Source organism: Photinus pyralis, unplaced genomic scaffold, assembly GCF_008802855.1.
Source record: "Photinus pyralis isolate 1611_PpyrPB1 unplaced genomic scaffold, Ppyr1.3 Ppyr1.4_LG3a, whole genome shotgun sequence".
NCBI classification, from domain to species: Eukaryota; Metazoa; Arthropoda; class Insecta; order Coleoptera; family Lampyridae; genus Photinus; species Photinus pyralis.
The window spans coordinates 5,068,726-5,096,447 of NW_022170509.1; the positions used below are offsets into that span (position 1 = coordinate 5,068,726).

At 35.7% G+C, this 27,722-nt stretch overlaps 2 protein-coding genes across 8 annotated transcripts in view; one reads left to right on the forward strand and one right to left on the reverse strand.

The window, feature by feature from the left end:
- Nucleotides 1-1,308: 1,308 nt before the first annotated feature.
- LOC116166217 (protein eva-1 homolog C) overlaps nucleotides 1,309-27,722 on the reverse strand; it is a gene marked incomplete at its 3' end in the record, with an annotated part of 131,620 nt that continues 105,206 nt past the window's right edge. For 2 of the 7 annotated variants that reach the window (XM_031481083.1, XM_031481080.1), the window contains 6 exon segments: nucleotides 1,309-1,560; nucleotides 1,611-1,754; nucleotides 1,800-1,949; nucleotides 1,996-2,134; nucleotides 2,351-2,389; nucleotides 10,283-10,485. In XM_031481083.1, the coding sequence (XP_031336943.1) occupies nucleotides 1,309-1,560; nucleotides 1,611-1,754; nucleotides 1,800-1,949; nucleotides 1,996-2,134; nucleotides 2,351-2,389; nucleotides 10,283-10,485 (927 nt within the window). 7 annotated transcript variants of the gene reach the window in all.
- On the forward strand, nucleotides 16,915-21,305 carry LOC116166219. Its single transcript, XM_031481086.1, has 2 exons — nucleotides 16,915-18,610; nucleotides 21,268-21,305. The coding sequence occupies exon 1, from the start codon at nucleotides 17,000-17,002 to the stop codon at nucleotides 17,996-17,998; it is 999 nt and encodes a 332-aa protein (XP_031336946.1). The 5' UTR covers nucleotides 16,915-16,999; the 3' UTR covers nucleotides 17,999-18,610; nucleotides 21,268-21,305.

Sequence of the window (27,722 nt, forward strand, 5' to 3'; positions counted from 1 at the left end):
TTAAAAAACGCAAAACTCCTTCTTCACAGAAACACACCACGTTATCACAACCCACTCGTATTCAACCCAAACGCAAAGCCAAAGAAACACTTACACAATAAACTCTATTTAATAAAATTACAGGAATTATTATAAATGATATTTTTGTTTTGTTTTCTTCTTTCCTGATAGCGTTGACTATTGTGGCCATTAATAGCTATGTTGGTAAGTATGAATTACATACTATCCCTAGATTTCCAATGTGAGTGTGTGAATATTTATTTTATTTATTTTTTTTCTTTAGAACCCTACATAACTTCACCAGACACAGACACTAATCGTTACTTGATTTTTAATCCGTGCGATTAGTTAACCAGGCTAGACCTGAGTTCTCACAAGAAACACCGACCATAATAATAATAATAAACAAGCACAGAATAAAGATACGCTACGTCGTATTTCTGTGCCCTGTGTTGTGGTACAAGTACGAGTAGTGAATACGCTTCAGTCTTCTTTTTTATGCGATACTGTCATGACACGACTCGCGTTTGTTTTCGTCGACACCGACACCGCAGCATTTTGAATATTTTCGGCCGCTAGAAGTAGATGAAATCGAAACAGCCACCCTTTTCAAATTCCAATATTTGGAATCCTCTAGACGTTCTAACATGACTTAAGCAATGATAGAAAATATACCTAAAAAGAAAACTAAGTTGAGAGACTCTTCAGATCTTTCAAAAATGAATCCTTAATAAACAAATATCTTTTTAACAATAAATCTTGAAATATAATACATATTTATCCTCCTCTGTCCCAGTACTCCCAGTTCAAAGTTGCATTCTTCTGCAAAGCACTGCTTGATGTAGTAGTTAGTTTAAAATCAAATGAAATAAAAGAGTATTACATTTTTTCTGTTTCAAAATATGTTGTAGGTATTCCTTTGTTTTTGGTTTTGTATGCTACTGCAGTTCTAACATAATCCAGCATACCCTGCAGCATACCCAAAGGAAGATGCAGTTGGAATTTAATACCTAGTTCATGTACTATTCGACAATGAAGAAAATAGTTTGATTACTTACAGAGTTATTATGAAAATAGTCAATCCTTATTATTTTGTAACGTGAACTGCGTTCGTAAATTTTTTTGTAGGTAAAGGAACTACGTTTTGAAAGTAATTGTGACGATTGCCGGCCCTGTAAACCGTTAATCTATTTTTTCTATCTAAATATGAATTGGATTGGATATGAAAACTGCAATTGATCAAACTATAGCAACACATTACACAAACCCGAACAGCATGCAGCATTCCTTAGCTATACATTATATTACCTGTATCCTGTTCTTTTTGTGTTATAAGAGGTGGATTTCTAATGTTATCTGCTGAATCTCTGGTAGCATTATCTCCTGAAGTGGGTCCTCCGATATTAGGTGAAGAAGGAGACGCCGCCGACTCTCTTATAAACTCGTCCCCCGCATCATAATTTTCAAAATCGTCGTCGGTATCTGAATTTTCCATTTCGTTATTCAGCTCATCCGGTTCAGGTTGGCCTTCGAACTGCTCCTTTAACACCTTTCGTGGGACTATTAGAAAAATTTAAGCATTGTTAAAATGATTTACAGTAGTAGCTTACCGCAGGTGTAAATAACTTTTAGGTACATCCGCGATTCTGGGCGGCACGGGCTGCCGAACGTTTTAATGTCTGCCAAAACGTCACAAGTTCTTTTCCCATGGCAGAGTTTCATCACCGTCTCGGTACCATAACTGACCAAACAAGCTACAACAGAAGTATTAATTCTTTTCTCTAGTATCCAAATCCTACTTTCTTCCGGGACTCCCTGCGGTTGAGGACATTGTATGCTTTCATACTCTGTTCTTCCATAACTGGCGCTATAAATCGCAATTCTCGAATTCGGATTACAAGTTAGTTGTATTCCTTCGTTTTGGCATGCCACCTTGCTTCGAAATTCGTCTGAAAATGTCAATGATGTACAAAACACTGACGGATACTATATTACATGGCCTGCACTTATAGGCAACTTCCACATATTTACGAACACCCGGGCACGGATTTCCACCAAATGTTTTCGGCGAAGACTTAAACTTGCATTGTCGCTTCTTTTGACAAACCTCCACGACTGTCTGTAACAGCGAATACTAGGTACTGTCAGTCAAGGTTGTTTGCAACTCTTGGTACAATAAAATATATACATAAGTAAACTGCATTGCTCCACGATGTGTCATAACATTTTATAAACAATAACATGCTAAAAAAATGCAATTAAAATGTAACGTAAATTATTCAAAAGTGTCATCTGATAACGTTGCGAAGCATGAAATAATCAAAATGATGAAGACGAAATGTTCACTTACGCTCCCCCATGTTCCTTGGGCAACTTCCTCCCATTTACTCTGCAATAAATAGTGTAACATTTTAATTAAATAAATCTACATTAAACAGTAGAGTACTAATTTCTAGTCTAAATTTTAATTTCAGCGTGTAATGCAATCGATTCCAGCGTGGTAGTCAAACATCAAATGGCGATATATCTTACGATCAATTTGGTCCTTAGGCAAAATAGATACGAGACGAAAAATCACAAGTTGGTTGCCAAGGGATTTTCTCCATATCAATTTCTTGGTTTCCTTTAGTTTTTTGCTCCATATACAATTACTCAGTGACATATAGTCCAAAGCAAGTGGCGTTAATTTTTGACGAGTAAAGTAATTGCTCTGATTACTAAACAAGTGAAAATAACTCCATACCTGTTCACTATGCTTCTCTTCACTGGTAGGTACTTCAAAAGGTCCAAAATAATCCACTACACATTTTATACATGGTCTGATTTTTCGTACTATTCTGCACAACGGTAATTGTCCCATAATAGTCATGGGACTGGCTCGCCTATTGCTACAGTGCTATAGTCTGTCTAAAATTGACGCGAAGTAATAAATTATAAATTGGTGAAATAGAAATAGTATTTTTGTATGGAAGTGCTTCTCTGTCTCTGTCTATCAACTATATTTATTACTTCGCGTCAATTTTAGACAGACTATAACAATTATTGAAAACAATAATTCCTGCTTATCTCATGCGTAAAATCCAAAATTCACATCGTAATTTGTCGAGTACTATTGCTTGATCGAAATGATAGGTATGCATTTTCATGATAATGTTGAATTATCAGTTTAGTTATTCTGTGTTTCGAGTCCAATATTATCGGATGTTTCGTATCGAAATTCAAAGATGAAGCACTATTCAATCGTCCATATAGCCTCATCAACTTGTCCTCTTCTCTGAACGTACATGACAATGACAATGGTTCAACATCTTGTATTGGTTTCATACAATTCATCAACGATCGTTTCATTCTGGATGAAAACTTTCGCTCGTAGTATGTTTCTTACTCGAATGATGTAGACTGTAGCTTTAAGAAGTCTTATCCATCTCTTAATTCGGTTTATTAACTTTGTTATTTATCCTTTTTCCTTTTCTACATGTCACGTCGCATTTACTATCATGCCATACACATTTATTTTACTGTATCTTAATTTTATTTCATACTACGTAATTACATTTTGGTTGCCTCTATTGTTTGCCGAATTTAAGTAGCACATCATTTGTTTCCTGCATACTAATTTATTACTTATGTGTTTAAAGTTAATTCAATTTATTCTGTTAATGTTGTTTAAGCTTTTATTTTGATTATGTTTGTGGAATGTCACATTTACTATTGATATATATATATATTTTTTTCAATACGATGTACAGGGTGTCCCATTAATAATGGTCACAGACCATATCTATGGAACCCTTAATTGGCAAGCTTCGGGAAAAAAATTTTGTTAACAAAAGCAGCCAAGAGAAATCGCTGGAAATTATTTTCAAGTTTCTAGCTTCGCCGCAAGAGGGCGTACGATTCAGGGTTAAGTAGAAAAATGACTTTTTTCCTAAAATATATCCAACAAACATGCATAAAAATACATGCATAGCAATCTTGTATCAATTTTGCATCATTTTGATGCAGCACATATTGCTCTAGCTCATAAAATATGAGGTGTGTGGGAAGAGGAACATCTCGTTAAGGAATTGAATGCAATAATTAAAATTTGTGAATGTTTTTGTTGTTTAGAAAACAGGTTTCAAAATGCGGTTTTTATTGATATTACCACTTTTTCATTTTATTTGGTAATCTTTATATATAAAAATGAACCCCTGTTTCTTCTGGTCACGCAATAACTTTAGAACGACTTGACCGATTCCATTCATCTTTTTTTTTAAGTTTTCTAATACTGTGTAGAAGGTTCTTACGGCAAGAAAAACTAAGAAAATCGCGCAGAAAATTGGAAAATTGGAGAAAACTTATCGACTATTTAAACATCGCGCGTTTGACGGTGCGACGGCAATTGTTTTAACAGCTACATCGATCGGCAATGGATCGGCATAATATATCCGTCAAAAAATTAATTTATTCATATCATAGTGTGCTGTCAATTCGATCGGATCGTTTATCCAGATTTCAGTGAGTTTTTTAAGAAGTTTCGAAGTTATTTCACCGCAATCGCGCCTTTTATATTAAAAGTTTGATACACCTAACATCCATTTTTGGTAAGTGTTGATAGACTAAACGCGTGGTATACATAGTTAGGTATACAGAAACACTAAGGGAGACAATTTCTATTTTCAGTTGAATTTTAGTTTTTTTTAAATCCTACTTATGAGATGTATCAGCATATGGTACCAACTTAGGTGGCAGAATTCGTAATCCTACAAGTCAAACATATACCGGGTGGTACTCGGTAAGTAAGAGTAAGAGTTTACAGTTGTTCAGAATTAAAAGGGGCATGCAAAACTGTTTTTACATGTTTTAGATAGCTTTTGGTATACGCGCAAATTTTAAAATAACCATGACTTTTGTTGTTTTATGAATTGCTACTAATAACGGAAATGTAATTTTTTTTTTAAATTTGCGGGTATACCAAAAGCTTAATAAAAACATGTAAAAACAGTTTTGTATGCACCTTTTAATTCTGAACAACTTTAAACTCTACAGTTTTTTCTGTAAAATGTATAGGAGAGCAGGATATTGCATACAACTAATTTCCCATGTTAAATCCCCATGTTCCTATTTACCGTGCACCACCCGGTATACGAGTAAGTCAAACTGGCGAGCAAAGCGAAGCGCGAAACAAAGTTAATGGAATCGATATGAACAACGCAGAAATGTCCCCTTTAATCCCTATCGAGCTGCATTTAATTATAACGTAGCAATCGATTATAGTTTACATTAAATCGTTGCTATTAGACCAAAGAACTTTGTGTGTTCGCATTGCAAGGCTACTGAAGCCCCTGGATTATGTTGCGCCATTGGCCAAGTGAAATTGATGCCATTGGTACGGCCACCAGAGCCACTACATTCCTTGGTTTCCGGGAATGGGCCAGATTCTATACATTTTTTTACTCATATCCTGAAATACAATAATTGCTTTCAAATTACGGCATTTGGCGCAAAAAAAAGGTACGTTGCTCGTTCTGAATCTCCAAAAGCAACTATAGAAGTGAGTGCGTTTATTTTTTATTATTTATTCCAGTCCGAATTGAATAGATATTCATAGCTAAGACGTCCGTCGGGCCAGCTATATACATATAATAATTATATCGTTCCATTTGAAATTTTCAAAAAAACCTGCAAAGTTTGTGTTAATGTCACATCGCGCCCTCTACCACTCATCACATTCACTAAAAAGGTTCTATTCATATAAAATATGATTCCACGAAGAGAGCTCTTTCCAACAAGACCTATTATGTGAAAATCTGTTACCCTAAACTGAAGTTACATTCAATTCCTTAAAGAGATGTTCCCCTTCCCCCACCCCTCATATTTTATGAGCTAGAGCCATATGTGCTGCATCAAAATGATGCAGAATTGATACAAGATTGCTATGCATGTCTTTTTTATGCATGTTTGTTGGGTATATTTTAGAAAAAAGTCATTTTTCTACTTAACCATGAATTATACGCCATCTAGCGGCGAAGCTAGAAACTTGAAAATAATTTCCTCTTTTGTTATCAAAATTTTTTTCCCGAAACTGCAATCAACGGTTCCATAGATATGGCCTGTGACCATTATTAATGGGACACCCTATACTTAGTTGCTATATTAGGTTTGTCCTGTTTGCAACTCAAATTGATTAAATAAATAAATAAATAAATAAATTTTGAAAATCTCTCACGCTTAGGAGTATTAGGTATCAAATCTTTTACTGAAAGGTTGCTGCAAATATAGTCGAGTCTTTTCCTTTCTAAAATGTTCGAATCAGTTTTCAAATCATTTTCGGTTTCTCTTGGTCATTCCTGGTGATTTAATAGAGAAATTTTGGCCCAGATATCTACCTGAAATCTCCTGATACTGAGGAGTTCATAACATATTTGGCGGCTTCTTCTGCAACATTGTCTGAAGATCTAACATACTTCCACTCATTTGCATCTGTCAATTCTTGAATTTCACCAAGTCTTCGGGCTACAAATACTTTAAAACGCCCAGCTTCCGATCGAATCCAATGGAGATCAGTTTTTGAATCAGTGCAAAGTGCAATATATCGTGGATGAAATATTCAAGTTTAAATTCTTCATTAGATAGTTACTTACGCGTGCACCTATTAATGCTGCTTGAAGTTCCAATCTTGGTATTGACATAGATTTTAAAGGAGAGCTTTGGCATTTACAAAACTGATCTGTACTTTATTTCCATATTGTATTCGCTGATAAGCTACTTAAGCATAGCACTTTTCTGAAGCATCGCAGAATATATGCAACTGCAGATTAAGTGAGCTCCTATCTAATGTGAAATATTGGCGTGGTATCTTGAAATTATATGTTTTCTTCAAGTCCACAATCCATATGTTCCATTTATTTGCCAAGTTATCTGTAATTTCGTCGTCCCAACGGCCAACATAACTGGTTCCTCCAAACATCCTGTATTGTATCAGCATCTTAAATGGAATCAAGATGTTTGTGATAAATCCCAGTGGATCAAAAACTGACACTCCCTTTTCGTCGGTTTTCTTATATTTTCCAACAGATCCTTTTCAAGTTTGTGGAATTTGGTTTTGAACTGGAAAGTATCGTCAATTGGGTTACAAAATATGACAATTACACTTTCGATATTCTTATCATTTTCAATTCTCAATGTTTTCATTTCATTAGTCACTAAACTTTGCAATCCAATTTAAGGCTTGTTTGGATTAAATATACCGAAATCGGGCTGCATATAAAAATATCATTTACTCGAAAACCGTAAGACCTATCACTAAAATTCTTTCACCAAAAACTTTTGCTGGCTATCAGCTACAATTCGTGCGAACATCTATTGAGATTCCTCAAATAATAAAAAAGTTTCTCGCAGAGTGAAGTTTACGCTGCTCAATCATCGATTTATTGACTTTGATTACGATTATGATAATGTAGTTATATCATGTTTTCAATATAATAGGCATAGTTTGAAGCGCTTACTATTTGGCATTATAGAACAGAAACAATATTATAACAATATCTCGTGCGGGAGCCGAGATATCCCGGTATAAATCTCTAAAAACATACATTTTAATTAAAGCAATTTTGAGTGGTTTTTTGACTATAAAAAGTGTCATGACCACCGGAAAATGTCGTAAACTACCATTTCGGATGCAGAATTACAATATCTACATACTCTACTAGGTCTGATCTTGTTATACCGTCAAAATTTTTTTTCCCATTTCTAGACGACTTTTTTGCCCCATTTCGCTCCACTATAAGAATCTTCCTAGCATTACCTGTCAGGTATTTTTTTGTAATGTATATTGATTCTCTTCTCTCTTGTGTAACCCGAGATGTAACCACAAATAATCGTAGCTGTCCAATGTTCATACTGAAATATAAAATTGGGACACTCTGTGGAGTCACCATTGAATATTGGCAACACTTTTGGGATTTCCTGTCTGGTTACGAATGTTGACAACTGGACTGGTACATGAGATTTTATTTGTTGGTTAGGCATAATAATAATAATAATAATAATAATATTTAATATGTGCCATTACGCAGTATCTGCATTTACACTTGTCATTTACCCTAACTTTCCTACATAACTATAACACAAGACAAAAACGATTATATTATATCACAGGTCATAAGAAGTTATAAACTTAACGCTTTTACCGACGAACAGAATTCCTCAAAGGTGTAAAAGGCCTTTGACAGAAGATATTTCTTTATACAGTCTTTAAATAGTTTTGCGGGGAGGCATCTAACATTTACAGGCAACGAATTATATAATGTCTTCGCTTGGTATTCACATCCGTTCTGGGACGTTGTCAGCCGGCAGTATTGGATAGTTAAATTATCCTTATTACGGGTGTTGTGCGTGTGTTGTTGGCCATTCCATTTGAGACTGTCAACGCTATCTCTTGCGTAGCACAAAGCTTGTAATATGTATACGGAGGGGAGCGTCAATATTTGTAATTTAATGAAGACTTGCCGACAGTCTTGCCTGTATCCTAGACCAGCTACTACGCGAACTGCTCTACGTTATAGTTTGAATATGGTGCAGGCCGATGCACTATGTCCCCAGGCTAATATGCTGTAGCTTATGATACTATGTACTAAAGCATAATATGCGGACACTGTTACCTGTTGGGAAACAGTTTGACTTAATCTACGTAACACATAAATTGACTTGTTGCACTTGGCCCTTACGAAATCGCAATGTTCATGAAAGTTTAAATGAGAGTCCAGCATACACCCCAGAAACTTCGTGAACTTTACAGTCACATTGGCGTCACGTTTTAATGAAAAAGGAAGTGTTATTGTTTTGTTCTCATTGAGTCCGAGTTTATTTACCGCACACCAATTTTTAATAGCTAATAATCCGTGTACCACGTTGTCATAAGCCACATGATAAGAAGAGTCTGCTGAAATTAGCGTAACATCATCTGCATACAGTATACAGCTGACGGTACTAGGAAGTATGGTCGGTAAATCGTTAATATATAATAAAAATATCAGTGGGCCCAAAATTGACCCTTGCGGGACCCCACTGGTTATTTGTAATTGTTCAGATGTCTCATTGTTGAACCGAACGCACTGCAGCCTGTTTGTTAAGTACGATGAGATTAACTTTGCACTTGCACCACTAAATTTATAAATCAATCTCAGCTTTCTAATAATAATGTTATGCACAACACAATCGAATGCTTTAGAGAAGTCTACAAAAGACACGATTGCGTACTGGCTCTTCTCGTAACTATTTAGAATTTTAGTAGTAAGGTTGATGATCGCGTCTGAAGTGCTTTTTCCTTTTCGGAAACCGTACTGGTGGGCATGTAAGAGATGGTTGGTTTCTAAGTATTTGGTGATTTGGTTTGGTGGCATATTATATCTAGATCCTACCCTAAATGATATGTCCTTTGTAGGTGGATCATATTTATGAGCATTTACCCATTTTTGTACAAATGACCTCTTACTCTCTGACCCACTGTCTACTGATTCACAATTCCCGTGGACCTCTTCCTGTTCTAGCTTGGAGGCCGCTAATTCTACATCAACAATCTCTTCAGCCAGTCTTCGCTTCTTTATATCTGCGTCAATCTTGAGTTCTTCTCTTATGAAACAGTTACTGGACGCTTCTCTTGACCTTCACAATTGAGTTATCTTCATTGGCATGAAAAATCTGAATCTCTTCTTGCTTGTCAGGAAGGCTGCCATGTCGTTGTTTAATATTATGTTTACCCATGGCTGTCACCCGTTCACATCGTCTTGGAAAAGTTACTGCTTTTGACATCTTGGTTATTCTGTGAACTTCTTGATGCCTTGTTTGAGGGATCAATGTCGTTCACGTGTCTTTTCTCCCTTGAGGATTACCCATATGACTACTCACGTGTCGATGTAAAAATCACGTACAGTTCCTCTTCTTAAAGGTACAATGCAACAATCCAAATGCGGTTCGTTTTCTCGAAGAACCAATGTTAATGACTTGCTTACCTGATTGATAACGTATCATGTGATATTGTCAGGGTCGAAGAACAAATTGACTAAGACAAGATCTTTTTAAATTAAATACATACATATTCTGACGGTTTTTATTGTCTATTAATTTTATTACTATAGCAATATTAATATTCAGTAAACTGGATTAGTTAATCATAAGTGGGAAATAAATGATACAAAATCACTGTGATGTTATGTAAAAAACTATAAACGTTATTTACAGTTGAACTTGCAAATGCAAATTGAAGTTAAATACATTTAAAATACATCGAGCTGCTAACCTGTAAGGCGTTGGGCCATAGGCAAGATGTATTCGTGGAATTTCTTGAGAATGAGCTTTGTGTTGACTTTGGCCGACAGAGATCTTTGGTTAGAGTAGACGTACCATACTGTGCTAGTTGTATTGATATACTCGTTCCAGGTGGACATCTTAGAATAACGAAGTCATCGTCGCACCCAGCTCGCTGGTAGGTTCTCAACGTGCCTGATAAAAGAGCTGATCCATGAAAGGAGCGTCCAAACAATACAGCACCACCACCAAAGTTAGCGGGAAAAAGAGAAATATCTACATTACATAGTGAACGATAACTACAGAGAGTCTATTTAAGTCTTATGTTCGGTAATCAGAGTAATTATCGAGGATTGTACGGTTGCTAAAACTTGAAAGTTGAATAGTGTGTGATGAGTGTAAAGGATTGTTTAGAACTTCCTTTTAAAGAGAGTTGTCAATCTTTTTCGAACATAAAGGAAAGTTTCGATGTAGCGGAAGTATGCGAACAACGTAATGAACATTACAAGAGGGTATTAATATCATCAAAGCTTTGTAATTAGAATTCGTGGAGTTCCTTTTTCAACAAACATTATTTAAGATACTTATTTGTGCCTTCAGATTCGAAATGGGCAATCGTTTTGCCTTTCTCTTGTAAATTGTTTGAGCAAACTTTTCATACTTCTCCAATTAATGTCAATCAGTAAATCTAAAAGATGAGTGAATGTTATTTACATAATTATAAAACAGAATGAAAATTCTTTAGTTAATATTAAGGTTGTTCCTTGATTCCTTCTCTTATACCTCCCCGTTTGATTACTTTTCACTCCACTTCCTTCGTGGGAATATTGTCACGTAGTTGTATCGCTTAAATTACTATTCTAAAGGTAGAATCCGGAGTCTCTCAGATTCGAAAAGATACGGCAATAAATATTTCCTAATTGTGGCTACCTACCAAAAATATTGTATCTGACGAGGTAATTGACTTATTTTATGTCTCCTGTTTAATAGATAACTAATGTAATGGTAATGTGCTCTTACAAATTTTAAAAGCAACCATTTTGCGATTCTCAAGATCTAATCTATATTATGTATGGTTCGAACTACCCCTTTAGAAATCTGAACGTTTCTTTGGAACAAATATTTAACCTCAAACCATTTTCCATAATCCAGAATGCATCCTTTTAATGCTTCTTTCTATTGCGGTTTTGGATGTACACGCGTGTGCGGATATTTTTACCAATTGGCGCATAACAGTCTTACCCTATTTTGCGTTATATTTATACAACTTAATGAAATAAATAAAAGGGTTTCACAAAATTAAATTAATGATACCTTATTTATTATACTTGAGCGTAATTAAGTGTTGCGCTAATAAAGAAGAATCTGGTTTGACATCTTATTCAGTTCACTACCAATTTAGGCACAATCATCTTTACATTCAAATTGTGTCGTTTAAAGAAGTATCCCAACAGAAATCGCTTCCATATACCTATACATTGGATATGCACCACGAAACAGAGCTCAAAATCAAATACAACCCACCAGAAAGTGTAATCTTAGTACTTCAAGCCTAAAAGATAATGAGAGGGAAATTAGCTTAATTAGCGTTTTATGATTTTTCGCTAAAGATTCTTTAAGTTATGTTGCTTTTCCTGTTATAGTAAATATACGTATAGAAGCTATAATTAAAACGCATTAATTCTGTGTTACGGGTTCCTAAACCGAACAAGTTCCATTGTTGTTTTTATCTCCAAAATAATTACGTTAAATTTAGATATCTCTAAATTCGAGGTCATTATATGAACTTATTCATAGCTGAACGACACGGAAATTATTCCAAAACACCTACGTCTATAGGTAGTTAAAGCTCCTCGCCAATAATAAGACATCGCAGCTCAAGTTTGAGACAAATGGTTGCTTAGGAAATTGCTTAAAATACAGAATTCCTCATTAAGTTTAATTATGTTAATGTTATTCTTTAATGAATAGCGGTAACGAGGCTTTCGTTAATTATAAAATAATTATGAAACTTAATTTCACTACCGTTTCGGGGAAAAGTGAACAGTTTTAATAATAATTCAACTCCCTCAAGGCAAGAGAATGATTTAGGTTTACACATAAATTTGTGTATACAAGCCGGACAGAAAAAGTAGACCCAGCGGTTGAGATATGTTTGTAGGAGGTATAATTTTGGGGTTGAAAAGGTGACGGTGATAGAGTTAGTAAACGAACAAAATGCTATTAAGTTAATAGCGTTAATCTGTTTAAATGTTTAGTTTTAGTTAGATGATACTCGACTCGACCAACGGCTGTGTTTCCAAAGGTTTCACATTGTACAGAACTTTGCCCATCGGATTCGTTTGCTTAAGCCCTTGAGGTGACGATAGCGCCTATACCTATAACATGCATGAACTTCTTTTTGCACCACTGCTTTATTAAGGATACTCAGATCCTTTATAGTTTTGTATTGTCGTCCGTCCGTCCGTGTGCGCTGTAACTCTTTTTGAATCGGGAAGAAGAAACAAGTTGTAAATCAGCATATGCATGATTAAAGCGCATTTTTGGTAATGCAGGTCAGTATTTTATTAGCGAAGTTTAAAATTATCGACCTCACGAGTAATTTTGGCTGCGTTAAATAATTAACTTTATTTAATTTCAATTGACGGTACGACTTCATTTTGTAAAACAAATCACAAGGTAAATAATAAGTTTTTATACTGGTAGCGCTATCTAACGGTAAAATTATAGCACCTCCGAAACCCATATCGAAATTATTTTCTTCAATTATCGATCTCACAAGTAATCTAACTCAAAACAGACTAGTGCCTGCACATCTACACTATAGCAGGAAGCTTTTAGTGAAAATTTGAAGTCTCTAGCTATTGTAGTTGTGGAGATCTAACGCGGACAGCCGGCCTGCCAGCAATAACGAATATAATAGCGTATTTTTTTCAAAAATGCGCTAAAAAATGCGCGCTCAATATGATAGAAATCAACATAATTCATTCCCTAGGTCATGTATCGAGTTCGGACTTTCGCTAGATTATTCCATATGACTCTTAGATGTATCACAATTCAATATAACTCTTCTCTGTGGTCTAGGTCAAAAGTTTTAGGGCAAAATGTACCCAAAACTATTCTTTACACATGAATTTGGAACCGTAAAATCTTTCAAGCGCATTATTTTGATGCTGAAAGTGTACATCACGTGCACAATTGATAACCGCATGTGTGCGATTAAAAGATGTTAAATTATTTTTATGAGGCCACATGGATTTTGATCAAAACATGTCAAAATCGTTATGCATGCACCAAGATCGTTAGGACAAAGACTAGGAGCATTATCTCAACGCCCAAGACATGACTTTGACACCTTTTTGGCGACCACATGGATTTTGATCAAAACATGTCAAAATCATTATTTATGCACTGAGATTGTTGGGAAAAAGACCACGAAGATCATCTCAATGACCAGCACATGAATTTGATGCATGTTTGTTAACTATAAAATGTATTTTGTAAGATTAAGAGAAACTGTCGTTAAAAGTGATTGTAATACTGAGGATCCTTCAATTTTTCGTTGTATCGGTTTATTTATGAACCGATTTTAACGAATCTTATTTTAAAATGATCAGAATCACATGGGCTAATATAACAGGAATCTGATACCTTCAGTGATAAAGATAAGTAGTAGAGCTTTCTGACAAAAGACTGCGCTGTAATGTTTAATTTATGCCGCATATTGAACACCATCTATTGAGAATTCAGCTTTAGGTACTTGCGCTTCCGTGTCCTTAATAGTCACAATCTCGGGAGACACGCTGTTCCTCATTTTGTATTACGTTTCCACTGTAATTATAAAAATTCTGTGGCAATGATGAGTACTGATCCAATAGCAATAGACAAGTTAAATAAGTAATTTTACAGATAAATATTTCCTTATTACCCATGCTTCTTGGTTACCTAATCCTTCTAATTGGTACACCTGAACCGTTGTAATTTCATTACAGAATGCTATTTTGGAGAATTTTCATGACGGACGACTTGATGCTATTAAGGGAGCTAATGACTTTTATACAAAAGGGAGAGTTTTTCTAGTTCAAAGGTTAATATATATAGCGAACTTGATGGAAATTCGATGCTTATGATTACTCGCCTTGAAAAGAATAGATGATTTCCCGCTTATGTTTCTGTTATAAAGTGATTAATGATATTCGGAAATTAAGACTTCGTGAGCCTCTACTACACGGAAAGCATACAAAGCTGCATCAGAATCGAAATATATGATATTTTATACAGCGATGGGCAAAAGTGTGGAATCAAATAGATATATCTGGAGTTTTAAGGGACAACTCATTGAAATTTGGTATAGGTAGATATAGTAATATTGTGTTATTGTGTATTTGCGCTTTGATTGTTTTTAACAAATTTGAATTTCCGGTTTGATCGGAAGTAAGGCCTATTTTAAAATGTATAATGCAACAGACTGAATCAAATCCTGCGGCTGCCGTTGCGGTGCCGCACCGGCACCACACGTCAAAAATCGGATGTGTACACAGTACACCGGCCCCGGTATGTTTTCCGATGCATTCAGTTACTTTCGTATTACCTATATTGAGCAGTCACGAATAACTATTACCTACATACATATCTTTCTAACATCAAAAGGTAGTGAAAATTGAAATTTAACTCTTTGTTCGCTTTTCAGTGAAATTGGCGAAGTAAAACCAACAGTTCGTCCAATGATGAATGATATAAACGTTAAATACGACATCAAACCTTCCTTTATTTTTGTTAACGCGTATGTATCTATATTATGCGATAAATGAGATCTATCCATATTCCGTAAATTAGTTCGCGAGGCAATGATCTAATGTGAAACTTGAGAGAATGTATTACGTTTCAGTGAATTACACTGTTTACTCCGAAAAGATTTTAACGTAATTAACGTTAAGTTCTATTTAACATGTTTTGCCCAAAATTTCTAAATATAGTTACGTCAACACATATCCACCCTTACGAATGTCAAAATTAGAACATTAACAAATGCGGAAACCAAATGAGCTGTTTTCCTGCGTTTTTAGTCACGTATTAACATAAAAAATGTTCTACTGTAATAGTTAGTGGTGAGCATATGCACATAAATACTCTTTTACTAGTGGAACCCCAACTTTTCGAAACAACGTAAGAGTGTAATTTTAAATAGCATCCTCAACGCGTTTTCACTAATGGTGCTTTGGGGCGTTGTCTGAAACACTTAACGCCATCCATACATTTAAGCCCACTACCACTAGATTTGCGTGATGTCATGTGAAATCTTTGATATAAATGACTTTCACGCTCGTCAATTACAAATTAAAATAAAATCAAATAAATTAGAGGGTTTGAAGTTAATACCCTCAAAGACGGACATGTTTTGAAATGTTAAAACTTGAAGCTTGCTAACAACTCACGCGGTACACAAATTTCTTTGAGACCTATTTTTAAAATGGAAAAGGTCGGAGAAATATTTTTGATACAAATTGAGAGTCCTAATATTCACAAAAGACTTAAAAGAAAGCTACCGCAGGGCCTATTAAGTGAAAGTGATTGACATTAATACAGTGATTTTATTGCAATTGTATTGTAATTGTATCCCTATTTACTCTAGAGGTCATATTGAACCTAGTCGATATTTTGTAAGTTTGATAAGTTAATGTTTATCACTGCCATGTATAACAGCTGTAGTTGTTGATCTGGTATATACACATATTTAAAAAAAAAGAAATTTATATTTATATTATTATGATGATTATGGTCGGTGTTTCTTCTCGTGAGAACTCAGGTCTATATTTATGGTGTTTGTTCAGGAAGTTGAATTTGTGTGGTTGGTTGGGTTCAAGGTGGACTGGGCATATTACAATATGTTGTGTGTCATGTTGTAAGTCAAAAGTGCTGTTTAGGTTTTTGCGTTTGGGTTGAAGACTAATGAGTTGTGATAATCTGGTTTGCTTCAGAGGTGAATCTCTGATTGTAGTATATTATATGTTGTATAATTTGTTGTACTTGTTTGTTCGGTAAGTTGTATTTGTGTGATTCTTTGGGTTAGAGGTGGAGATATTAAAGTATGTTGTGTACCTACCGTGTTTGAGAGAGTACTGTTGTTTACATGTATTATTATTATTTTTATTTTTATTACAACTGTACAATATATACAAAATTACAAAACTATATGATCATCAGCACTTATGACCTTTTAACAAAAAGAATAAAAATAAACAAGTCACAACCTTCGCCTTCAACCTCGCTTTCAACTCTCTTCTAGCTCTCTAGCTTAAACTGTGGTTTATTGAACTTGTCCATGTAACATATCACCTCATTTATACACCAGTGATCTACAATCACTTCACATGTATTTTTTCCCAAATGCCACGAATAGTTGTGTAAGATGATAGTTTTTAAAGCGATAATGAAGGCATTCCTAAGATTTGGTGTTACTCGGTTTGATTTCATTTAACTTATGGCATTACGGTAAATGTAGAGTTTTGCGTAACTAATTAAAAAATTGGATAAAACAACATGATTTGTGTTGCCCTGTAGTCCACAGAGGAGTCGGTAGAGAACGATTCGGATCAATTTGTAGTTGTAGTTGGCTTTGGAACGGTATAGACGTGTTTGAAACGCCGCGGCTAAATGCTATTAAACAGGCAAATAATTCACCTTATTAATGTTAATTTAGTTACTGGCAATGAATGTTAATGATAACAAATTATCTAAAGTGGTTCGTGGTGTAAATTGTAATACCTGTTGTCTAAAAATTGACCGATACGACGATAGCATCGATTGTGTTGTGTGTATGAATTCTTTTCACATACTCTGCGTGAATATAACTATTGATAAGCTACACGAAATCAAAAGGTCTAAAGAAGTACGATTGTGGAAGTGCAACTCGTGCCTCTGTAGCGATAGTGAAGATCCAGATACCTCTTTCACCGCACAACATCCAGTAGCAGTTACAATGAGTGTTACACTAGAACAAGTATACTCCCTCATATTGTCAATTAAAAGCAATCAGGAAGATCTTGCGAAATCCCTCAATGGTTGTCATCAGAAGATCGACGATAACACGACGTTACTGCGGGAACAACAAACCAAAATTGAAGCATGCTTTGAGAAAATTGGAGCGCTTGAAAGTAAAAATAAAAAACTTAGGTGTGAAAATAATGAACTCAAAAGTAAGTTAAACAATATGGAACAATATGCTAGAAGCAATTCGGTTGAGATTAGAGGAGTGCCAGAACTACAAGGAGAGAATATCTTAAGCGTCATCTTGCAAGTTGGCAAATCTGTCGGTTTTTCTGTTAATAAAAATATGATTGATGCATGCCATCGGTTAGCAAAAAATCCTAACAAGCCTTCCGAACCTCGTGCAATAATTTTAAAGTTTATTAGTAGACTGGATAAACACGAGTTTATGAAATGTCGAAAAATAAAAAGACACGTTACTGTGCAAGATTTGGGTGAACTGTTTGCGGGCGTCTCCAACGTTAATCCTAACAGTTTAATCTATATTAACGAGTCTCTTACTGGTGAGAATAAAGTGTTATTTGGTAAAGCACGAACCTTCGCAAAACAGGATAACATTAAATATGTTTGGACCCGTGACGGGAAACTTCTTATGCGCAAAAGTGATAATACGAAAGTGTTTGTTATTCGTTCAATCAATGACTTTAAAGACGTTCACTAACTTCATTATCACCAATGCCATTGATAGTATAAATGTAACATTTTTTTTTATGCATTTTTATTTGCCAATTGTACCAATTGTATACTTATTTTGATTTAATTCAACTTTTTGTTTCAGTTCAATACAATTTTTGTTTCAGTCAATATAATTTGGTCCATTTTATTGAATAGATGAATACCTCAAGTGATTATGACGAATTACATTAAAATTGCACATTTAAATACACGATCTATTTTAGCTCACTTTTCGGATCTCAAGCAACATATTTTGTCGGCAGAGTACGATATTGTTGGAGTGACCGAAACCTGGTTGTCATCTCAAATCAGTAATGACAAAGTGAGTATACCTGGTTACCTATTTGTACGCAAAGATAGGGGCACAACGACTTGGGGTGGTGGTGTAGGCATATATATTAGAAACACTATACAATATAAATGCCTAATAAATACGGAGTCTTACGACAGCTTTGAGCAAATATGGATTGATGTTCAATGTAACAAAACACGTTTGGCTATTGGAACAATCTATAGGAGGTTGAACTACTCCAGCTCAGATTTTTTAAATGACTTTGAAAACATTTTGCTTCAAATTATCCCCACAAATGATGATTTGGTATGTATTGGTGATTTTAACCTGGACCTTTTAAAAATTGATCATCCAATCAGTATTAAATTTGCTAACCTATTAGAGACATTTGCATTGAAGCAAATAATTGATGAGCCTACGCGTATCACGGCCAACACTGAAAGTTTAATTGATTTCATTATTGTCTCCTCTCAGAAAAAAATCTTACGCTCAGGAACCACTTCTTTGCACCACGTCTCTGATCATGCATTAATATTCTGTCACTTTCCAGTAAGTACCAAACTTCTGCAAAAACCTTTGACATTAACCACTAGAAATCTAAATAAAATTGTTGAATCTGAATTTAATATTCTTCTCGAATCGCTTGACTGGAATCATATTTATACTTTTACCAATATTAATGATATAGTCAGCTATTTTAATAAATGTCTCCTATATATTTTTGATATACATGCACCACTTAAAACTGTACGCATAAGAAAAAAGCAGTCACCATGGCTCACTGATAATATTAAACAGATGATGTTACTAAGAGACGCTGCCTTGGCTAGGTATAAAAGATCGAAGGTGGTTACCCATTGGGACTACTATAAACAATTACGAAACTACACGAACTATGCCATTAAAAAAGAAAAAAAGGCCTTCTTAGAATATGAAGTTCGCCACAATAGACCACACCAAATTTGGAGTGCATTAAAAAAATTAGACATCACCAGTAAACCAAGTAATAGGGTAATTCCTCCTCATCTATGCAACCCTAATGAAATTAACAAAGCATTTTGTTCCAAGCCTACTCCTGTAAATACTGCCGAACTAACTGATTTTTATAAAAATAATTCAAACCATAATTTCCACACATTATTTGAATTTCAAGCCGTCTCTGAAATTGAAATAATGAAAATAATATACAACCTCAAATCCAAAGCGGTTGGTGTGGATGGAATAAGCCTGAAAATGATCCTGTTGTGTTGTCCTTATTTGATACCTTATATTACATACATAATAAACTTCTGTTTGAAGTCCAACTCGGTCCCTGATATATGGAAAGCAGCAAACATTATTCCATTAGCGAAACTGAGTGAACCTGCTGAATACAAGGATTTGCGCCCGATTAGCATACTCCCTGTGTTATCGAAGGTCCTGGAGAGGGTATTGATGCAGCAAATGAACCGCCACATTTTAAATTATAATATCTTGCCCCAAAATCAATCTGGATTCAGAAGTGGATACAGTTGTAATACAGCCTTACTCAACATAGTTGACGAAGTATTGTCCGCATATGATGTTGGAAAGCTGTCCTTGGTTGCTTCATTGGACTTTTCCAGGGCCTTTGATACTGTCATACACGAAATTTTAATAAGCCAACTAAGCCATGTCGGATTTAGCGTAAATGCGTGCCTTTTACTGAAAGATTACCTCCATAACAGAACTCAGACAGTGGTGCTCAATGGGATTAAATCTGACTCCATCGGCATTTCCGCTGGTGTACCTCAAGGGTCGATTTTGGGTCCTCTGCTTTTTACTATCTATACGTCATACTTTTGTAAATGTCTTAAACATGTCACAGTACACCAATATGCCGATGACACCCAATTGTACCTTGACTTCTTCCCAAAAGATATTGTACAAGCAACTCAACGTTTCAATGAAGACATTAAAAGTCTAGTTGGGATTTCTGAGGCGCATGGTTTGAGCATTAATGCGACCAAATCATCATTAATTCTATTTGGCAGGAAGATCGTGAGAGATGAGTATAAATCCCTTATACGTATAAAAGTAAAGGATTCTATACTTCCAGTAAAGGACGATTTGAAATATCTTGGAGTAGTAGGTACTCGACAATGCCTTAAGGTTTAAAACACAAACATCGGAAATGACCAAAAAGGCTTATCTCAGTTTAAAATTAATTTTTAATAATCGCCACCTCCTTAATCGGGCCACAAAAATTATACTTTGTGAGGCGTTAGTACTGTCACAATATAATTATTGTGATAGTGTCTATGGACCTTGTTTGGAGGTTTCCGATAGAACCAAGATTCAGAAAATGCAAAATTCATGCGTGCGACTCATTTATGGTATTAGAAAGCATGAACACATCTCCCATAAGTTTAATGAATTAAACTGGCTGAATATGGATAATCGGAGATTTGTTCATGCTGCAGTATTATACCACAAAATAATTAATGCAAAAGTTCCTTTGTATCTATATGAAAAGATTAGATTCAATACTAATCCCAGATTGATTCATTTAATCACACCCCCTTATCACAAAACGGCTCTGTTTGAAAGATCATTTACGTACCAAGTGGCTAACCTATACAACTCGCTTCCTGACACTTGTAAAAAACTTAGCACATCTCAATTTAAAAAATACGTCCGCAAAATCGTACTTGACCGGCAGCGGCAATAACATCTTTTTACTGTGTTATTCCATATTACCATGAACCAATGTATTATACATCATATAGTTAGTAGTTATCACAAATTAATTCTTTTTTTAAATTTTTGTCTGTTAGTCCATTGCACAACATTATTAATATGTTAAATATAGTTATGAGTGGGTAGTGTGGAAGAGCAGATCAGGCGTATCCTCGTCTGTATCTGAACATCGCCCAATTTAGTTGCCCTTTACTTTTTATACTATAATTGTGTTAATTTTTTAATTTTTTGTTTTTTTGTTTTAGTTGACGGGTTAACTAAATAAAACCATTATTATTATTATTATAATTTTTTTAATTAGCGACGTTGTTTACATGTATACGTTGTGGATCATGTGTGGTCGCCCCTGACAAGATCTTACAGGTGGTGGAGTCAAAACTTCAAACCCGATTGCGGGTGAACGGGACATCGGAAATGGGCACCTACAATGGGAATATGGTTGCCCCCGACAAGATCTTACTGATGGTGGAGTCAAAATTTCAAACGTGAATTGCGAGCGAACGGGACGTCGGAAGTGGGTACCGATAAAGAGACTGTGGTTGCCTCCGACAAGATCTTACGGTAGAGTCAAAACTTCAAACGTGAATTGCGGATGAACGGGACGTCGGAAGTGGGTACCGACAAAGAAAAGGTAGGGACCCCTACAAGATCTAACTGATAGTGAAGTCAAAACTTCAAACTCGAATTGCCTCAAAACTGGCTAATGGAATACTGATCCGCCACACAAAAATGCACCGAAGTTCCTTCGATCCCACACGAGGACAATGACTACATACTCCCAGCCACAGGTCAGTCTATTTTTTGTGTAAATGGCAAATAAGCTAGGATTTTGATTATAATTCGCTTTCCTGCAATCGGCCGTCAGACATTGTCGGTTGAATCACCTTCGAATATGATATATTCGAAGGTGATTCAACCGACAATCTCTGACGGCCGATTGCAGGAAAGCGAATTATAATCAAAATCCTAGCTTATTTGCCAAATCTGAGTTTAAACGAGAATTTTGACATTTGATTGGCTGCATAAGCCAATCAAATGTCTTAATACCGGATCAAACAATAATCCTGGATTATTTTTTTTGTGGCCGTGAGTATGTTACATTTAATTATTGAATAAAAGGATGTGTTATAACTATAAGAGATAAAAATGAAAGGTCTCTGAAGAGTCCAGCTGTAGCTGTGTTTAAAGCAACGGCTACAAAATCATATAGATCATATTCTGTATTTCGAAATAAAAGGAAAGTCATAAAGGCAAAATGAAATAACATAGACATACTTTATAAAAAATCTCATTAACCTTTTAGAAAATAAATAACACCGGCAATTGACAAAAAGAATGAAACCTTTCACATCGTCTTAATCAATAAAGCTGGTAAAGCTTCGGAAAATGCACAATTAAACGAAAAAAAATACGGTTCGGGAATAAATGAGTAGAGAAATACGTCGAGAGCAAGAGGGGCCATTCATTAGATCGGATTTTGTGAGATTTTCTTTTTAGTTTCCTAGTTTTTTTCTGATATTCCCCATTTTTTTTCCCATTTGAACTAACGATGATGTGAATCCACTTTAATTCCTTTTGCAGTATACATATAATAGGTATACCATGAAGTTTGCGCTCATAGGTCTAGCGATGGAAATTAGTTTTGCAAATATATACTTTAAATAAATCAACCAGGTTGGAATACGATCGGTTTAAGCAATGCATGTTAAAAACCAATATAAAATGCATAACTAAACGGAGACATAGTACTTAATTGAGGAAATCACCAAGCCCTCCTCGTCAGCACGTCTTTAAATGAAGATAAATTGTACTGTAGAGCATCGCTACATGTTTGGACAGACTACTGAAAATCCCAATTTGTGACGATGGTTAAAGAAATAATTACAATTCAAATGCTGACAAACAAAGCTCGGTAATTATACTCAGTGACATGGAAATTGCAACACCAAGAAGGAGTTGGAATTTTTTGACCAAACTTGGCAGAAACGTTTAGCTACTAAAAGGTAACAATTGATTAAAATTTAAAAGAAAAAGGATGAAATATAAACATATTTTTATTAATAATAATAGTAGTCCCTCCCTATTGGTTACGCACTCCCTCACGCTTCGTAGCATCGATTTTAGCAGACGGCCGATTTCCTCTTGAGGTATTGTGTCCCAAGCAACTGTGAGTAACCTCTAATTCATTGTGTAGAGCTTGCAGCGTCTGCGGAGGATGCGGTAAGTTCATCAGTCTTTTCTTCATAATGTCCCAAACTTGCTCGATAGGCAATATACTGGGAGATCTGGGTGGCTATGGCAAGAAATTGACATTATCATGTGCAAATAAGTCCATAGAACGTCTTTCAATGTGGGGAGGGGCATTATCCTGCTGGAAAAGTGAGTCTTCCAACTGCTGAAGAGATGGAAGAATATCGGGTTCTATCACGTCATCCACATATCGCTGGGGGGGGTCATATTACCTCGAATGAATAACAAACGAGCCCTACTCCCATAAGCTATAGTACTCCATACCATAGTCCCCACAGCTTAGTGCACATGCCTCATAACAGAAAATTCAACATTGCGACGTTCCCCACGTCTTCGGCTGCCCTTCATACGGCCATCATGCTTCATGCATACCCAAACAAAATCGGGATTCATCACTGAACACCACCCAATGCTACTCTAGGTTCCAGTGCAGTCGCAACCTACACCACTCCAAACGCTGCTGGCGGTGTTGAGCTGTTAATGGTAACAAAAGATGTGGCCGATAGGATTGCAAGTCGTAAGCTCTGATTCTGCGGTAAACCGTTCGAAGTGTTACAGGACGACCTTCGTTAGCTAACAATTGATCGGCAATTGACCTGGTACTAGAGAATCGGTTTCTTGTTGCCAGATGGCGATCCCGCACTTCAATTGTTCTTTTTCGCCCCCCACCCTTTCCTGCCCCCTCCCTTTCCTCTCTACGACGATCCTGCCCCTTCCCAAATCCATGCCCGATTGCAACGAATCATGGTGGATTGACTTCGGTTAAGGTGACTTGCAATTTTTGTGAACGAAAATCCACCTCCGCCCAAACCAACAATACGACACCTGTCAACTACTCTTAATTCGCAGTAATTTCCACTTTGGCGTATCTAGGCATGATCACAGCCTCAAAAGAAACGATTAAAAGCGAAAACAATAAGAACTGAACAAAATCTCGCAAAACGTACACGATATAAGAATACTAGAAAAAAATGAAAGAACTGTCAAATAAGCCATTACCACTTGATCCATATGAATGAAATTTTAATCAATTGTTACCTTTTAGTAGTTAAACGTTTCTGCCAAGTTTGGTCAAAAAATTCCAACTCCTTCTTGGTGTTGCAATTTCCATGTCACTGAGTATACATTAAGTAATTTTATTGAAATACTTATTCAATAGTAATTTCTAATTTTGCATATGCATGACCATAGATATACACCAATATAAACTGAGTTAAATGTGCTTGAGGAATCAAAAGAGGGAAACCGAAATACTCACTTTTCCAATGAATGAATAAACATGCGAAATGAACGCTCACTGGAGTTAAGAAATGCACATCCGGTGTCCCCAAAAATTGAACGTTTTAAAGTAGTTAGAGCGCGTTCGGCTGAAATCAAGTGATGTACTCGGCCTACCTATTACTTACGGTAAACGTCCCCAAAAAAATGTTGTTATGAAGGGAACATAATTAGAAATACGGTATGAGTGGTATTTTGTACCTCAGGACAATGCAAAGGTCTTACATGATTTTTAAAAAGGTATATACAGTAGTCAACTTGACTAGTCTCCCTACTTTTCGATCCTGTTTCAAACCTTTGCCCACTAAAATGTTGACGACACTACATAATTTGGCGTTTTACGTGAAGTCTGTGTAGTGGATTTGGTTTTTCGATGTTGGCGCCAGAGATCCCCAGCCGCTACCTTGATCTCGATCCGATCAGTGTGTCAACAAGACGTGTGCAGGCCTTTATAAATATCGCTGGTTTTGGTGTTCTTTCTGAAAGACACCATGCCTTTTGTGAAGAAAAGTGCTCAGCAGAAGAAGGAAAAGATTGTCCTAGCTCAGCTATATACTAGACCTAGTGGAAAAGTCATCAGATTTAAACGCGTGCTGCATAGCGTGCCGCCGCGTCAGAGCAGACGCCGCTCCGGCGGTAATTATCTTCCTTATTTCATCATGAATATGTACTTTTCCGTGCATATTTAGATTCGTCACAAAATGTCGCTTCTAATGAGACCCATCTCATTTAAGTCTTGATACAAAAACCTTCGCTAGCTCAGAAAGACTGAGTCTGTCCATAAGAGCCCATGTTAAAATACCCTGTTTTTACTATCAAATATCTCAGAAACGGCACATAGGAACACTTTTTTCTTTTGACCATTAGAAAGTGCGTCTCTCAGAGAATAAGTGACCAAATTTTCACCAACTTCTTGTTACTTTTACCTAAGCGCTCTAACTACTTTAATGGATACTTCAAGGGATCTCTTATCGTTAGGCCTTCTTTCGTCGATGACTAATATTGATTAAAGACATTGATGGCGAGCACACTCTGTGGGCCATCGGCTGGCGTCCCTTGACAGTACTTAATACTCTGTATAGATGCAGAACGTCAATGCGCATTTATGTCAAATAAAAAATCCATTGATGATTGGTCGATACCTGCACTGGAGGGAATAAGAGATATTTTGCTGCGACTCTAATTGATTGAATGATAATAATAAAATATTCGGCATACAGAATGCGCTAATAACTTTTGGAAAATGTCACAAAACGGGCCGAGATCTTTTCTTTTGGAATCTTCCTCTCAAATATAGCGTTTTGAACCTTAGATTTCTTACATACACTGATACACATATGGTACACCCTATATGTTCAGAAGCATTTTTGGAATGCTCCTAAGAGTGAAATTTGTTGGTATTGCGATTATGTAACGCTTGACAACTTCAGGGTTTTACATCTACGAGCGTTGGATGGATGATGATCGATATTTAGATTTCAATTTTCTTCATGAAATAGATTTGACTGAATAAATATGCACATATCAAATAATAACGTTTCAATTTAACTGCCTCCTCATTCCTGACAAAGGTTATTCATACAATCGTACAGAATGCTTCAAATCACGTATGTTGGTACTACCTGCATAAGATTTAATAATCGAAACAAAAAACAAGTAAATTAAATTCCGATCGTCAGTTCGCAAATTGCGACGGGAAATTGATGCAGGGAAATAAATTTGTATCAGATGGACAGAGGCCTCCTCAAACAAATACTAAGATTGTAGAATTTCAGGCATCTCAAAACGTGATGAAAATAAACAAGATAAATGGGAATCTTCCTGCAAAGGCATCCATAAGGAATTTGGTTTGCTTTGAGTAAATTCGAGAGTACTTAATTTCTTCAAACAAATTACAGTGTTTACAAGACAACGTGGGTAATTTAATGGCATTGCGTTTACTATAATGTGAATACAGATGGGTGTTATTACTTACTGCACACTGTGATATGACATCGTAACGACTCCGTGAGGGATATCGTTGCAGGGTACGTCAACTACACATTCAATCATTTCGGATAGAACGTTGCTTTTGACGGATATCCTAAGAGTGGGGCAGAGAGCAACACAAAAACTTCCGAAGGCGTAATGCGCTATTAGCTATTAGTACTAGCGGTATACCAAAAGATACTGCATTTTCTTATACCAAGGTGCCACTTGGTACAGCTGTTCCTTAGAGCCATTTAGACGATTTGGCCCGAAGAACACGTGACATTTTCCGTGTGGGTAGATTTTAGAGGGGGTGGGGGTGATTTATTGTAACATTTTTTTAATAATTGGCCTAGAGAGGAGATCTGGGTGTCGATTTCGTATGATTTTAACCCGAGGAATCCAATGGTGCCAGAAATGTAATCCGGATACAGGAAGTCCGTGAAAAGCCGCCATTTTTAGAAAATGACAGACTGTTGATCGAATTATATATCTAAGGCACACCGGGTCGTGTAAGGTGTCTAGAGTTATGTTTTTGGGGTCAGGGAATTCATTTATGATAACAAAAATAACCTACTGGCATCGGAACTGCATGAGAGGCTTCCCTACTGCACTTTTTGAAGACGTCGCACGCGGTGAAACCCAAGATATTCCAAAGTTTTAATACCTATAATAAATTTGTAATATTTTATTTAATAAAAATACACATTAACAAAATACAGTGTGTAAAGCGATGGGGTATACAAGAGGGAATTTTTTTTTAAATATTGATTTATGAAAAAAATTTATTCTTCATGATATTTTTTGCTTGCTTTGAAAGTACCAATAACGTTTCGATAATCTAAAATTTATTTATAGAAATCTGGAAAAATAATAAAATTAATTTTTTTAATTGAAAGTTATCATTCTACATTATAATTAAGATAGAGTATTGCTATCAAACCACAAACAATCGAAACGTTATTAGTACTTTCAAAGCAAGCAAAACATATTATGAAGAATAAATTTTTTTCATAAATCAATATTTACAGAAAAAATTCCCTCTTGTATACCCCATCGCTTTACACACTGTATATTAAAACATGGGGTGAAAAATGTATAAGCCTATGAAGGATCACTAAGTACATCGCTGACCTCCTCTGAGATTGCGTTATCACCACTGAAAAGGAATTTCACATACCGGGTGAATGTACGTAGGAAATTA

What these genes read in the sequence shown, in the direction of transcription:
- LOC116166219 (XM_031481086.1), top strand. Translation starts at nt 17,000, where the DNA reads ATGAATGTTAATGATAACAAATTATCTAAAGTGGTTCGTGGTGTAAAT.